The sequence below is a fragment of the Haematobia irritans genome, chromosome 2 (assembly GCF_050003625.1).
Source record: "Haematobia irritans isolate KBUSLIRL chromosome 2, ASM5000362v1, whole genome shotgun sequence".
Lineage (NCBI taxonomy): Eukaryota > Metazoa > Arthropoda > Insecta > Diptera > Muscidae > Haematobia > Haematobia irritans.
Window position 1 is genome coordinate 94,344,647 of NC_134398.1, and position 17,178 is coordinate 94,361,824.

The 17,178-nt window shown below is 34.0% G+C and overlaps 1 protein-coding gene across 1 annotated transcript in view; it reads right to left on the reverse strand.

Annotated features, from left to right (window-relative positions):
* me31B (ATP-dependent RNA helicase me31b) overlaps positions 1-17,178 on the reverse strand; it is a gene marked incomplete at its 5' end in the record, with an annotated part of 85,937 nt that overhangs the window by 19,033 nt on the left and 49,726 nt on the right. Inside the window, 1 exon segment of the mRNA XM_075295622.1 lies at positions 11,581-11,959. Coding sequence (XP_075151737.1) covers positions 11,581-11,959 — 379 coding nt within the window.

Here is a 17,178-nt window from a genome sequence, read left to right on the forward strand (position 1 = left end):
CGTATCACCCTTTATTCATGAGCCGACCAATAAATTCGGATATCCGCCAGTAACACGGAAAAGAAGTGGCCATATTAGGCAACAACAACAAACTGTAATGGTTGTGCTGTACAGAGCATTTGAAAAGAAATTGCAGATCGTTTTTTTTTACACTTTTTGGTAAAAATGAAGTGGGAAATAATCGTGTGAATCACATAGTGACAATTCCAAAAAACATATCATTAGAAGAACAGGAACATATAAATGGTGTCCTGAGTCAATACAGTGATGTTTTTGCTGATGGGCCAGGGCTTTTAAGGGGGCCTCCAGCCACAATATAACTTAAGCTGGAAGCTACGAGGGCGGTTCGGAAGCTTCTTAGCCTATCAATGAAAGAGAATAGTTAGTTTTTTAAAAATACTTTTATTTTTCAATATAATCTCTTGAAACTTCAATACACTTAGTCCAACGCTTTTCTAGCAATTCTATCCCTTGATTAAAATAGTTTTCCTCAAGTTCTTCAAAATAGTGGTTTACAACTGTAATTGCATCTTCATTTGAGGTAAAACGCTTGCCAGCAAGGATTTTTTTTAGATTTGGGAACAAGTAAAAGTCAAAAGTCAACAAGTGGTTCATCTACAATGCTTTAAATTCAGCAACTCAATTTTTTACTGTTGCATATGAAGGAGCACTTTCACCCAACACATTCACCATATCATGATGAATTTCTTGTCCCGATAAACCTATTTATTTAAATATTTAATGACAGCACGCATTTCTAATTTTCATTGTAAAAAAATTGGGGATGCGTCTTTTTTGAACACCTGTTTCTATATGAAGGAGTTGCCAGATCGAAACAAAATTTAACATGTGTTCATAACAGAGATGGAAGTTTCCACAACACTTAACTTTTTTCTGTTTATACCGCGCTTTTTGTGCTAGGCTAAGAAGTTTCCGAACTGCCCTCGTAGACCGTGTTTTGCAAAAGCTCGTGATATACCGTTGGCCCTTAGAGAGAGCTATGCAGCAAAAATTGATGAGAAACTTGCCGATGGAATTTTCGTAAGAGTAGACCACTCAGAGTGGGCTTCGACAACCCATGTGGTGGCAAGAAAGAATGGAAAAATACGTATTACGGGAAACTATAAGCCAACGCTGAACCCACAACTGATAATTGAACAATATACCCAAATCAGAGCATCTTTTCAATAAAGTAAACAATTCTAAAATATTTTGTCACCTTGACATATATGCATTTACCAATTGACAGAAAGTTTAGTGAAGTATTAAATTTGAATACACCCCCACAAATACGGCCGACACGTGCGGTTTATGGAGCCGCGAACATCCCCGCTATTTGACAGCGCCGTATGGAGGGAATATTTCAAGGTATTTCAAACGTAGATCTAAATGCGTGTTTGCTGCAGAGTCCGTTGAATTTCTTGGACACAAAATCGATAAAAATGGCATCCACAAGTCAGATCGTCACACAAAAGCGATACGAGATTCCCCAGAACCACAGTTTTGATGACCTTACATTATTCTTGGGGAAGGCGAAATATTGCAATTCATTTATACCTAATTTATCCACAATTGATAAAACGAACTTTGAATGGACACCTGAAGCAAAGAAGGCATATACCCATTGTCCCTTGTCATTGAGCTTAACATGGAATCGGGCAGCACTCAGTGATAAGAGAGAAGTTCACCACTGTGGTATCACAATGGACTGAATAGTCTAAGTGAGCCTGATACATCGGGCTGCCACATAACCTAACCTAACATATAACACAATTGCTCATATTGCCACAGGTACTTATGCGCTATTATCTGACGTTGCCGTTGGTGTTAGCAACGGATGCAAGCCAAACAGGATTAGGAGCAGTCCTATCACATCGCCCGAGTAATGGTATACAAAGACCTATAGCGTATGCTAGCCGAACATTGAGCACCACGGAGGAAAAGTACCCCCAAATAGATAAGGAGGCGTTGGATATAGTGTGGGCAGTACAAAAGTTTTTCCCCTATTTTTATGCCAGGAAATGGACTCTTATTACAAATGGACTCTTATTACTTTGTCCCAAATTTTGCATCCTGAAAAGTCATTGCCCATTCTGTGCATAAGTCGAATTCAAATTATTCCGATTTTTTTGGCCAACTTCAATATCCACATTGAACATCGATAAAGATATCGAGCAATTAGCAAGCTTGTGAAAGATGCGCGGAAGTGGCATCTTTGCCAAAAAACGTTTTCAGAACACCATTGGGAATATCCTTGGGCACCATGGGAAAGAGTGCATATAGATTATGCTGGACCCATTTTTGGAAAAATGTTATTAGTTGTGAGCAGGACTGTGGAGTCGGGGTCGGAGTCGTAAAAATTTTGCTCGACTCCGACACCGGCTAAACCAATTTTTTTAAAATACTTCACATTTTTGTAACTAAGCAAGTTTTTACGCAAATTAGTTTCCATTGTGTTATTCATTCGATCAATGTACAGCATGATTGTAAATGAAAATCAACTTCCAATTATGTTTCCTAGAATATTAGACTAGCAGATGGGCTGGATCGATCCATTTTAATGCCCATATCAATTTATTTGAAATGTTTCGAACAATCGATATTATCTTTATTTTAATTTTATTTTAAGGTCATATACATATGTGAAATATTGGCAGAAAATTTTTTCAAAATGTTATTTCTATAAAAAGTTTTGTCAAAATTTTATTTCTATAGAAATATTTCTTTTTCTATAGAAAATTTTGTCAAAATTTTATTTCTATAGAAAATTGAGTCAAAATTTTGTTTCTATAGAATATTTTGCAAAATTTTATTTCTATAGAAAATTTTGTTTGTTACACAAAATTTTTTTAAAATTTTATTTCTATTGATAATTTTATTTCTATAAAAATTTAAGTCAAAATTGTATTTCTATAGAAAATCTTGCCAAAATTTTATAGTAATAGATTTTTTTATTAGAAAATTTGGTCAAAATTTTATTTCTATAGAAAATTTTGTCAAAATTTTATTTCTATAGAAAATTTTGTCAAAATTTTATTTCTATAGAAAATTTAGTCAAAATTTTGTTTCTGTAGAATATTTTGCAGAATTTTATTTACTACACAAAAATTTTTCTAAAATTGTATTTTTATTGATAATTTTTTCAAAATTTTATTTCTATAAAAAAAATTTTCAAATTTTATTTCTATAGCAAATTTTCTCAATTTTTTTTTCTTACTGATGCTCACTGATACTCACTGCTATAAAAAATGTATTCAAAATTTTATTACTATAGAAATATTTTTTTCTATATAAAATTTAGTCAAAATGTTATTTCTATAGAATATTTTGCAAAATTTGATTTCTATAGAAAATTTTGCAAAATTTTGTTTGCTACACAATTTTTTTTTAAATTGTATTTCTATTGATAATTTTTTCAAACTTTTATTTTTATAAAAAATTTTGCCAAATTTTATTCAAAATTGTATTTCTATATATTTAGTCAAAATTTGATTTCTATAGAAAATCTTGCCAAAATTTTATTTCTATAGAAAATTTAGTCAAAATTTTGTTACTGTAGAAAATTTTCCAAAATTGTATTTCTATATAAAATTTTGAAAAATTTTATTTACTACACAAAAAATTTTCCAAAATTGTATTCAGTGAGCATACAATTTGGGAAAAATTGCTGCTAAGTCGAAAACTTGTAGAAATGACTCAAATTTTCAAATTTTTCAATGAATGAATCATAAATGCATTTTTGCGAAATTGTCTAAACAATTATAAATATTTCCCAAATATTGCCCGAGTTTTGTAGAAGTCTGATTTGAGATTTTATCAAAATGTAGATCTAAATACAAAGTTGTGCAGAGTATATTATAATCGGCCCGCCCGACTTTAGACTTTCCTTGCATTTTTATTTTTCGTTAAAATTCCCATAACGTTAGATTTAAATTTTAAGTGCATAGATTTTGTAGAAGTATATACAATTTTATCTGAATCAATTCAGATGCAAATTCATGCATATGGAAATATAAACCTTTATATAGCTCGCAACAAATTTAAAGGATTTGAAATAGTATCAATAATTTTGGTCCACAAATACATATACTGTTGGTATATTCTCATATTATGATGGGTATTTATATCATTATTTTATTTTTTAAACATTACCATAAATTTGAAATATAGAGTTCAATTGGCATCTAATGTGAAATTAAGACCTTTTTTTGCACACATAAATAAATACTATACTTTATATCGGTCCACTTACGGTACCCCCCACAATAGAACTACAAATTAGTGGTATTAAAATGAGATTTAGTTATATTACCCGGAGTCGACTCCGGAGTCGGAGTCGAGCTGATGAAAAATGCTGGAGTCGGAGTCGAGCAAAATTGGCTCGACTCCACAGCCCTGGTTGTGAGTGATGCATAGAGAATCAACAGCAGCTGCAACAATAGATATACTCGATGAAATGTTTTCGGTTTACGGCTCACCTGTAACAGTTGTGACCAGTGTACGAAAACAAACGAAACGATTGAGGTACGTATCATTTAAAGTCACAAACTTTTCAATTTTCGTCAATCGTTTTGTACGCAGACAAAAACAAAACAACAAACATTTCAGAAGCAAAAGAGACGAAACGATTGCTTTTATGCTCTTCGGATTTGCGGCGCCAAGTTGTTTCGTTCAGCAACGATGATAAAAATGTTAAAAAAATCTTATTTACCAAAATAACAGGTGTTATTGTTCCAGGAATAAATTGAATAAATAATGCAAGACAAAAATAAATAACATTTTTTTTCTTCTTGTAACGACTCAATGAAACGTTTGCATTCAATGTGTACTGGGGGCTAATTACGGCATTCGATATCGAATTCATAATCGTATCGAAAAAATTGTCGATACGATTAAAAGTTTGGATCACGGGATTCGATCGAAATTTGATGCAATTTCTCAAGCGTTGCCAACAGCAAAAAACGAAGCAGAACAAAATGAAATGACAAAATTAAGTTAGCGTCACAAAATAGAATTAGAAAAAACATGTTTTTGGAGGTTTCAAAGTAAATAGTAAATTTTATTGCATTATATCTTATGGACCCATATCTCCGAATTCCTACATAATTGGAGAATGAGATGTATATAAAATAATTCGGCGACAAATACGGAATAAAAGTGCACATGTTATTGGTGTAAGTACATGGGTTTGAAATGGTGTGCACTGTTAGAAAGTCACCTTTTGCAGGCTCAATGGACGATATCGGCTGATGAAGGAGGCGTTCAAATGGAAAATAATTTTTGGTGGCATGTCAACGTCAATTCTGCCGCCTTAAAACTTTTTGCGAGTGGAAGCCTTCATAATTCACTATTCTTACAAGGTGGACCAGAAGCGTTATATTGTCACGGAATGGTACGGTATTTGGTTGATCACAATCTCTTGGATATCGATCTGGCATGTGCACTTTATATATGGTTATTTGCCAAGCTAGGATGCTCGCTCTCGAACTCGACTATGACCAATTTTTGTTTAACTTTTATTCGAGTTGCATTACTCCTAAATATTAAAAATATGTTCATTATATGTAAATTTACTACAAATTACCAACAATTCGAACTAAAACTAAAATATTTACTATTCCTATATGGCGAAAACAATGTAACAAACAAATGAAAAATGTTTTACGATTGCAATTTACCAATCGAAAAAATTGTCGATCAAACAAACTCGATATCGACTCCCGTGATCCGAAAAATTTAGATTTCGATCACAAGTTCTCGATATCGAATGCCGTGATTAGCCCCCTGTTTTGTTTTCTATATTTTACTAAGCACCGCAGTACTTTTCAGTTTAGGTTTGGTTTCCACTCACGAACAAAAACAATACAAAACGAAAGGCAAGCTCCGCCATCTTGGGGTTTCGTTTCGTTTTGGATATGTGGATTGTACGAAACGAAACAATTGGAAACGTTTTGGTTGTGATAGATAATTTACATTGTTTTAAATCTGCAGAATTTGGCAGTTTTTTAAGGAACTCCGGTGTAAGATATCATAAGAGTATTGCTCCTTATCACCCTGTCACAAATGGCCAGGCTGACCGCTGTGTTCACTCAGTCAAGAGATTTTTGAAGGCCATGGGAACCTGTAGTGCAACACTACAACGAAATGTGAACATCTTCCTTCGTCAATATAGAAAGGCTCCACATACCACGACAACAGAGTCACCGGCGATTAGGGATGCCAGACTTGCTCTTTTAAAGAGCACATGTGATCTTTTTTACAAAATGTGCTCTTAAAACAGGATAGGCCAAAAGAGCACGCAAAATTGTACTCTTTTTGTGCTCTTTGTATACATGGCAACAATTATTACTCCAACGCGATTCAATAAATGGTAAAACTGAACATACGTAAATGTCACACTACGAGATTTTCCTACGCCGTTATTTTCTAATTAAATAGTGTTTTACTTTATATATCAGAGTCGAAGAAGAGCACGCCGATGTTGCTTCTTCACTTTGTATTCTGTTCTAAATGTAAACAAACTTATTTCAATAAAATGTTTTAACAAAAACAACAACAAAAAATACTTACAAAGTATTGTAAGAAAATTAGCTTGAGTTAAAAGTGGTTTATTTTATGTATATGTTATGAACCTTTTTATGTTTAAATGAATTAAGGAATTAAATGTTTTTATTTTATTTTAAAAAGTGTGCTCTTTTTATAAACTGAATGTGCTCTTTTTGCCTCTTCAAAATCTGACATCCCTACCAGCGATGGCATTTTAGGCCGAACAATACGAATTAAGATTGAGCTAATAAAGCCCGATAGTTTACAAACTAGGGTAAGTGAGAAACAAAGAGCCGCATTCAAACCTTCCTTATCCCCAGGTCAACGTGTATTCTTTCTATCCGGAAATCCAAGAATGCAGCGGTGAATAAAAGGAACGATTACACGACGGATGGGTGACCTACATTATGAAGTGGATTACAGAGGCAAGCCATATAAACGTCACATTGATCAGATTAGTAAGTTCCATAATTCAATAGGAAGCACAGATAAATTGGGGAAAACAAAGCTTGGAGGTGTCGAAACTTTTGATCCGTATAGAAAAAAGATTGGAGATTGCAAAATAGTGGGCGCACATGCCGTGGAATCCAGTCCATCTGAGCAACCGCGAGTAGGGACAATTATATCCGCAGCAAAGTCGGATATAATTGTCCCTAGAAACTGTGCAGTCGAAACACCAATAGTGAGCCGTTGTGACCAGACACCTCGAAGAGACATAGCAAATACACCCAAACAAACGCCTATTCAGACTAGAGGTGTGCACGTGAGTAATATTTTGCTCACGCTCACGCACACTCACGACGGAGAAATCTTATTCACGCTCACGCACGCTCACGAAAAGAAAATTTGTACCCACGCACACTCACGCACGAAAATCTTTTAATGTCGTGACTCACGAAAAATATCGTGACTCACGAATAATTTTATGAGTAATTTACCTATAGAACCTGATTGAAAACATAAGTATGATTAAAATCGAGAGCGTTATAAAACTCTACACCTAGGGTGTCACTAAAATTATAAATGTATTCGTAAGCATATTATGTTCGTACGCGGAATTATTTTCGTGAGTGTGTTTTTCCGAAATTCGTTACTCACGCACACTCACGAAGATATTATTTTGGTGACTCACGCTCACGCACGGCATTTGGTTGGTTAATCACGCACACTCACGCCGTTGCCGTCAGCGTGAGTCACGAAAATTTTCGTGAGTCACGACAATTTCGTGTCACGTGCACACCTCTAATTCAGACTGAGAGATCCATGAATCAGCTAGAAGTCCCAGAAGCACCGAGAAGATCACAGAGGCTCAGAAAACGGCGAGTACTGTACTCTCCCTAGGAGGTGAGGAAAGAAATGTTACGTATTGGTTACTATTACACTAATTATGCTTTATTTACTCTTTTGTTTTGACATTCTTAACACACATACGAACATGTCATATATACTTATTCTCACATTTTGTTATTTCATCATATCAGTGTATTGAATTACTGCGTTGAATAAAGACCAACCCAGCAAAAACTCCTATTACCAGGTATGAGTACATTGCAAGCATACCAGTAGTCGAAAAATAAGTACATCGTCGCAAGCATACCAGCTATACTCAAAAACTGCGAGCGAGTTTGCTGCCCTCATATCTATTTACAATTTGTGCTTTGAAAATCTCTATGAAATGTAATTTTTTTTCTGAAATGTAATTTTCGCTAAAAATTATTTTTTGTATCATTATTACATTTGTTGATTAGAACACATTGTATTTAACGAAAATAAAACAATATTAACATGCACTTTATTTCATCCGTCTTATTTATAATACATATAAACATGTGTGCGAGGTGGTAAATGTTACCACCACGTGGACAGTTAAAGGTTAACTGTGCTCACAATCGCTGTAGAGGTTATTCTTTTTTGAAAAATGTCAAGAAAAAAAGCAAACTTTCAAGAAAAATTTAATTTAATAATATTTAATAAGAATAAAAAAACAAAACAAAAAATAATAATTTTAACAAGTATATACGGCCGTAAGTTCGGCCAGGCCGAAGCTTATGTACCCTCCATCATGGATTGCGTAGAAACTTCTTCTAAACACTGCCATCCACAATCGAATTACTTAAGTTGCGGTAACGCTTGCCAATGGCAAGGTAGTAGACATAAAAGTTTGACAAAATTTTCTACATAAATAAAATTTTAACAAAATTTTCTATAGAAATAAAATTTTCACAAAATTTTCTATAGAAAAAAAATTTTGACAAAATATTCTATAGAAAGAAAATTTTGACAAAAATTTCTACAGAAATAAAATTTTAACAAAATTTTCTATAGAAATAAACTTTTGACAAAATTTTCTATAGAAATAAAATCTTGGTAGATTATTTGTGGCTCGAGTGGCAACCATGATTATGAACCGAATAAAATTTGAACAAAATTTTCTATAGAAATAAAATTTTGACAAAATTTTCTATAGAAATAAAATTTTGAAAATGATGAAAATTTTATTATGAAACGAATAAAATTTTAACATTTTCTCTAGAAATAAAATTTTGACAAAATTTTCTATAGAAATAAAATTTTGACAAAATTTTCTATAGAAATAAAATTTTGACAAAATTTTCTATAGAAATAAAATTTTGACAAAATTTTTTATAGAAATAAAATTTTGGTAGATTATTTTTGGCTCTAGTGGCAACCATGATCATGAACCGATATGGACCAATTTTTGTGTGATTGGACCAATTTTGGTATGGTTGTTAGCGACCATATACTAACACCACGTTCCTAATTTGAACCGGATCGGATGAATTTTGCTCCTCCAAGAGGCTCCGGAGGTCAAATCTGGAGAGCGTTTTATATGGGGGCTATATATAATTATGGACCGATATGGACCAATTCTGGCACGGTTGTTAAAGATCATATACTAACACCATGTTCCAAATTATAACCGGCTTGGATGAAATTTGCTTCTCTTGGAGACTTCGCAAGCCAAATCTGGGGATCGGTTTATATGGGGGCTATATATAATTATGAACCGATGTGGACCAATTTTTGCATGGTTGTTAGAGACTATATACCAACATCATTTACCAAATTTCAGCCGGATCGGATGAAATTTGCTTCTTTTGAGGCTTCGCAAGCCAAATCTGGGGATCGGTTTATATGGGGGTTATATATAATTATGGACCGATGTGGACCAATTTTTGCATGATTGTTAGAGACCATATACCAACACCATGTACCAAATTTCAGCCGGATCGGATGAAATATGCTTCTCTTAGAGGCTCCGGAAGCCAAATCTGGGGATCGTTTTATATGGGGGCTATATATAATTATGGACCGATGTGGACCAATTTTTGCATGGTTGTTAGAGACCATATACCAACACCATGTACCAAATTTCAGCCGGATCGGATGAAATTTGCTTCTCTTTTAGGCTCCGCAAGCCAAATCTGGGGATCGGTTTATATGGGGGCTATATATAATTATGGACCGATGTGGACCAATTTTTGCATGGTTGTTAGAGACCATATACCAACACCATGTACCAAATTTCAGCCGGATCGGATGAAATTTGGTTCTGTTTTAGGCTCCGCAAGCCAAATCTGGGAATCGGTTTATATGGGGGCTATATATAATTATGGACCGATGTGGACCAATTTTTGCATGGTTGTTAGAGACCATATACCAACACCATGTACCAAATTTCAGCCGGATCGGATGAAATATGCTTCTGTTAGAGGCTCCACAAGCCAAATCTGAGGGTCCCTTTATATGGGGGCTATACGTAAAAGTGAACCGATATGGCCCATTTTCAATACCATCCGACCTACATCGATAACAACTACTTGTGCCAAGTTTCAAGTCGATAGCTTGTTTCGTTCGGAAGTTAGCGTGATTTCAACAGACGGACGGACGGACATGCTTAGATCGACTCAGAATTTCACCACGACCCAGAATATATATACTTTATGGGGTCTTAGAGCAATATTTCGATGTGTTACAAACGGAATGACAAAGTTAATATACCCCCATCCTATGATGGAGGGTATAAAAATGGAGGGTCTCAGCAGGATTCAAACCCGGATCTCAAGATATGATTTTAATTACTGGTATTAATAAAAGGAATCACTTTTGGTCTACACAGGTAAGTTATTATTTTTAAATCACAGGTAATACTACAAGTAGTAAGTTTTTGATTACCAGTATTACTGGAAGAATCACTAGAGCTTACCCAGTTTTTGCTGGGAATGAAATGGAGTTGAATTCGTTGTGAGTGAATTAACAAAAATGTGTAGTATGTTTACATCATTCTTCGCTGTGTTTCGGCAATGAAGGAGCGATTGCGACTAATTTTAGTCATAGTTCTTGGTTTACACTTTTTAACGCCATAAAACGCAGACAGTCTTCCTATCTTTTGAATAACTTTAACGTCTTACACAATGTTTTAAATATATTTAACGATTGTTTTTCTGTTCGTACTTAGGTTAGGTTAGGTATAAAGCCGTTCGAAGCCTACATTTTCTTAAAGTTAACAAAATAACATTTCTTTTAACCCTCTAATGTCCCATTTTTGCCAGCTAATAAAATATTCAAGGTTTATTATACAAAAATATGAAACATATATACGGCAAAAATCCCGTTCTTGTTGTAAAGTCTATTTATAGATTTAACTATTTTTTTTATTTTAAACTATTTTGTTGTTTTTAGGCGTGTTTCACTTTCCATGTTAAGGAAGGCCGCCATAAGGCGTCCTTGAACATTAGAGGATTAAATTTAAATTTGTTGTTGGTATTATGTAAAATATATTAATATATGCATTTTTTATCAATTAAAATGTGTTTGTACAAGTATATTACAACATAGTTGTTTGAGTACCGATGTTATTTAGAGAGGACATTACTAGACGCTACATAAACAAACTTATGTATGTACAAAAATACCTTAAGGTATTGTATTATTTGTGTTCCACATAACAATCTTGCATCTTTATTGTGCACAAAAATAAGAAATCTGTGCAAAGTTAATCAATATATTTACCTTTCTGATACAATCGTAATATATCATCTTTCAGTATTGTACCGCCAGTAGTAACCATTACTCGAATATCTAAATGTTTCGCCAATTCGATGCATATTTGAGATGTTTGCAAAGCAAGTTCTCTTGTTGGCACCATGATTAAAGCCTGAATATGGTCCTTCGATGGATCAATCTGTTCCAAAACCGGAATACAATAGGCACCAGTTTTTCCAGTTCCATTTTTAGCCCTCGCTAAAATATCTTTTCCACTTAATGCTATTGGGATTGCCGCTTCTTGAATTGGAGAAGGTCGTTCCCATCCTTTTTCAAAAATGCCCATTAACAGTTTTCGTTTCAAACAGAATTCTTCAAATTCATTACCGCGAGTGTCAGTAACATCCTAAAATATAAATATTCAGAGGATTACTTTTGGTATGCTTAATGTAATATCTAGTTATAAAAATCGAATCAAATAAAATCTAATCGTGGTTCAACAAAGCATTTAACTAAATAGAAATTTGTTCAATTGTTTTTGTAAAAATGTTTTTGTTTTATACTAAACTTATTGTATATAAGTGTGGAAAAATAAGAAGCTGAGCAGATTGGGTTGTAATGAGTAACGAAGACAATTAAATGGTAAGAATTTGCGTTTTCCCGTTTCGAAGGCAACATGCGCATTACCAGAAATATTGGCGTTTTCTAGATCAGTTTAATTTTCATTTTATTGTCAGTTATTGAACCTTTTATTTTTTATAAGTGGTTCATTATTCAATCATACATTTTATTACAGATAAACTATCCGTAAGATATTATTCCTACAGCTTCTACAGGAAATATAAGCCATCCATATTCGATATTCACACACGTAAATCGCAAAAAAGCAATATAAACATAAAATATTATTCTTTTAATGTGAAGTTTAAATTAAAATTGGATTTAAGTCCAATACCCAGAAAAAATATTCATAAATTTGGAAGCAGTACAAAATAATACTGTATACTGTAAGCAGAAATTTTCTGCGCTGTTTATTCGGCGCAAAATTCAATACATTTTCATGTATTAATTTTGGTGTCGTTAAACATAAAAACTTCGAAAAGAAACAAAACCAATGGGAATAGGAAACAAGCGCTGACTTCGACAACTTCAGTAAGCGAGAGACTATTGAGTGCAACCACACTCGCTTACCAAGTTGCACTAAAGTATGCTTTTGCCGAAGCCAAACTTTTGTTAATGATCCACTTCATTTCAGAACCGAAGACATTTAGTGTATCCAATTTCGCTTACATAGTTATACAAATAAATGCATTTTTTATCAATTCAATACATTTTCATGTATTAATTTTGGTGTCGTTAAACATAAAAACTTCGAAAAGAAACAAAACCAATGGGAATAGGAAACAAGCGCTGACTTCGACAACTTCAGTAAGCGAGAGACTATTGAGTGCAACCACACTCGCTTACCAAGTTGCACTAAAGTATGCTTTTGCCGAAGCCAAACTTTTGTTAATGATCCACTTCATTTCAGAACCGAAGACATTTAGTGTATCCAATTTCGCTTACATAGTTATACAAATAAAAAAATAAAAAATATTTAAATGATAAAGTCAATAATTCCACCACTTTGATTTAGAAAGGAAAATTGCGCTTCGGGGGATGTTTTCCTTACCCATTTTCACTAGTTTCATGCAGGGCTGTGGAGACGGAGCCGGAGTCTGAAGATTTTGCTGGAGTCGGAGTCTGAAGATTTTGCTGGAGTCGGAGCCGGAGTGGTGAAATTTTGCTCGATTCCAACTCCGGCGAAACAAAAAGCACTTCCTATCTTTATAACTAAAGAAATATTTCGACAAATTAGATTCCATTAGGGGTTTTAATCGAACAACGAAAAACGAAGTACTGGATTTCAGGCCATTCAAAATGTATTTATATGGGTGACATTTCACGGTGATATAAAAAGTAGGTTTTACTAGAATATGGGTAGAATTGATCAATTGTATTGTCCTTTTTTAACATAATAAAATATCGATTTTTGACCCTATATGTACTCTCGATAAAGGTACAATTTTAAGGCAATATAGCAGTAGAACCTAACGTTCTGAATTTTTGACAGGCATGTCGACTTCGATAATGGGTCATACCGGACAATTTTGTGATATAGCAGCTGCATTTGGGAGCCACCGCGGTGCAATGGTTAGCATGCCCGCCTTGCATATACAGGACCGTGGGTTCAAATCCAGTTTCGACCAAACACCAAAAAGTTTCCCACCTCAGTAATGCTGGTGATATTTCTGAATGTTTCAAAGCTTCTGTAAGTGGTTTCGCTGCAATATGGAACGCCGGTCGGACTCGGCTATAAAAAGGAGGTCCCTTGTCATTGAGCTTAACGTAGAATCGGGCAGCACTCAGTGAGAAGAGAGAAGTTCACCACTGTGATATCACAATGGACTGAATAGCCTTAGTGAGCCTGAAGTATCGGGCTGCCACCATACCTAACCTAACCTACATATAAACCCATCTTGCGATTTGTTTTAAGAAATTTTTCCAGTCTAAAATGTTCATAAGATTTGTCAGAAATTTTGAATTTAGAGTTATTTAAGATCCATAAATAAATGCGGAAATTTCCCGTCGGCCCAGATTTTGTATATGGAGATAATTAGAGAAATCTCCATATACACCCGATATCCTTGGAAGCTGTAATTTTAAATTAAATCTCTGCCAAAAGCCATCTGAGGTCTTTTGGAAGAAAGTTTGTTTCATCAAAGCCACTCGAAATTGACTGATAGATCATTTATAAATCGATGTTTCACCATTTTACTTCTATAGAAACAATATTCGTAACTGTCTAGCTATTCCTGTCATCTGTTGTGGTTATTTATTCCACCCGACCTAATTTTTGGCAGTTTATGTTTGTTTTCTATATCCGACACATTACATTTTTTAACATCTAAACTTTCTATCTGATTAGCCCGACATTTTGATTTTTGTGGATTTTTCTTTTTTATATAGATTTATTTTTTATAAAATGCTTATATAGTTTAATACCAGGATTTTACTTCTTAAACTTCTGGAAGCCTATTTTTGGATTTTTTTGTTTTTATAAATACATATTCTGGAGATTGTTTTGATGTGGTCTCTATATAGCCTTGTGTCGTATTTTAATTTATTGACCTGCCATTCAAATGAATAATTATATCGGTCTATTTTTTGAACACTACACTTTAAAATTACAATTGGAATACTGTTAAAATGAGATTTAGGTACACCACCGGAGTCGGAGTCGAGGCTAATAAGAAATGCTGGAGTCGAGAGTCGGAGCCGGAGTCGAGCAAAATTGACTCGCCTCCAAATCCCTGGTTTCAAGAGCGCTTTCATTTACTGCCTTCTTCATATATAATGATCAGCACTCATGTAAGCGCAAAATAGGATTCATAAACAAAGCGCATTTTAGACATTTCTTGTTAAATTCACCAATGAATTCCTCACCACTGCACTATGGGCGGAAATCGCAAAACAGCGGCAAAAGTCAAATTTTCAAAATTAAAAATTATTGGATGTTCCAATTGAAATTGCTTTAGAACATATATTTGCTTCCTGGGAAAAGTTAAATACAACATAAAATCGACGAAGAATAAAGCAAATTAATTAAAACACAAATAATTATATTAAAAGGAAGTGTGAAAGCCACAAGAGAACCAGAATAAGGGCTTTATAGTTAAATTTCGGAAAATCGGGCGATACATACATATGGGAGCTATATCTAAATCTGAACCGAATTTGATGAAATTTTGCAAAATTTTTTGGGATACCCAAAACGTAATTTATCATATTTTTGTGTGCAGAGTATTTTATATTTTATGATGAGGGAAATAATAGTAAGTAGGTATTGTTTGGAAAATAAGAAACTTAGTAAAAACCAGTAAGGAAAGTCTAAAGTCGGGCGGGGCCGACTATATTATACCCTGCACCACTTTGTAGATCTAAATTTTCGATACCATATCACATCCGTCAAATGTGTTGGGGGGGCTATATATAAAGGTTTGTCCCAAATACATACATTTAAATATCACTCGATCTGGAAGAATTTGATAGACTTCTACAAAATCTATAGACTCAAAATTTAAGTCGGCTAATGCACTAGGGTGGAACACAATGTTAGTAAAAAAATATGGGAAACGTTTAAATCTGAAGCAATTTTAAGGAAACTTCGAAAAAGTTTATTTATGATTTATCGCTCGATATATATGTATTAGAAGTTTAGGAAAATTAGAGTAATTTTTACAACTTTCCGACTAAGCAGTGGCGATTTTACAAGGAAAATGTTGGTATTTTGACCATTTTTGTCTAAATCAGAAAAACATATATATGGGAGCTATATCTAAATCTGAACCGATTTCAACCAAATTTGGCACGCATAGCTACAGTGCTAATTCTACTTCGTGTGCAAAATTTCAACTAAATCGGAGTTAAAAATTGGCCTCTGTGGTCATATGAGTGTAAATCGGGCGAAAGCTTTATATAGGAGATATATCCAAATCTGAACCGATTTCAAGCAAATTTGGCACGCATAGTTACAACGCTAATTCTACTCCTAAATCGGAGCAAAAAATTGGCCTCTGTGGGGAAATGAGTGTAAATCGGGCGAAAGCTATATATGGGAGCTATATCTAAATCTGAACCGATTTTGCTGATATTTTGCAAGTTTTTCGAGACTCATAAAATATTCGGATGTACGGAATTTGAGGAAGATCGGTTGATATACACGCCAATTATGACCAGATCGGTGAAAAATATATATGGCAGCTATATATAAATCTGAACCGATTTTCAATAGGGATCGTCTTTGAGCCGAAACAGGACCCTATACCAAATTTTAGGACAATCGGACTAAAACTGCGAGCTGTACTTTGCACACAAAAATACATCAAAAGACAGACAGACAGACGGACAGACAGACGGACATCGCTAAATCGACTCAGAATTTAATTCTAAGCCGATCCGTATACTAAAAGGTTGGTCTATGATTACTCCTTCTTGGCGTTACATACAAATGCACAAACTTATTATACCCTGTACCACAGTAGTTGTGAAGGGTATAAAAACTTGTGTGCAAAGTACAGCTCGCAGTTTAAGCTCGATTATCTTCAAATTTTGCAAGGGGTTTTATTTTGGCTCAAGGACAAAGGCTATTTGTGTTGAAAAAAAGATTTCACTCAGATATAGCTGTCATATATATTTATCACCGATATGGTCATTTATAAACAGAGCTTCTTCAAATTTCACACAACGGATTTTTTGTGGGCCTCGTAAAACTTCCAAAATATCAGATAAATCGGTTCATATTTAGATATAAATATGCATCTTTTAAGCAGGTATGCAACAAGGGAATATAAAGGCATGAAATATTTTGGATTTTTGAGACATATATTGGTAGGTGTTTGTTTATTAAACCTTTTAAATGAAAGTTATTAATATTTACACTAATTCACTTTATAATTCGTTCACACTGATGTTATTCGTTTGACGCTTTAATTAAGACTGACTCGTTAGCAGCATGCGAGCGCTTTTATATATGACGGTTTGGCAATGCGAGAATATTCTGGCAGCACTACAATATTATGGCAA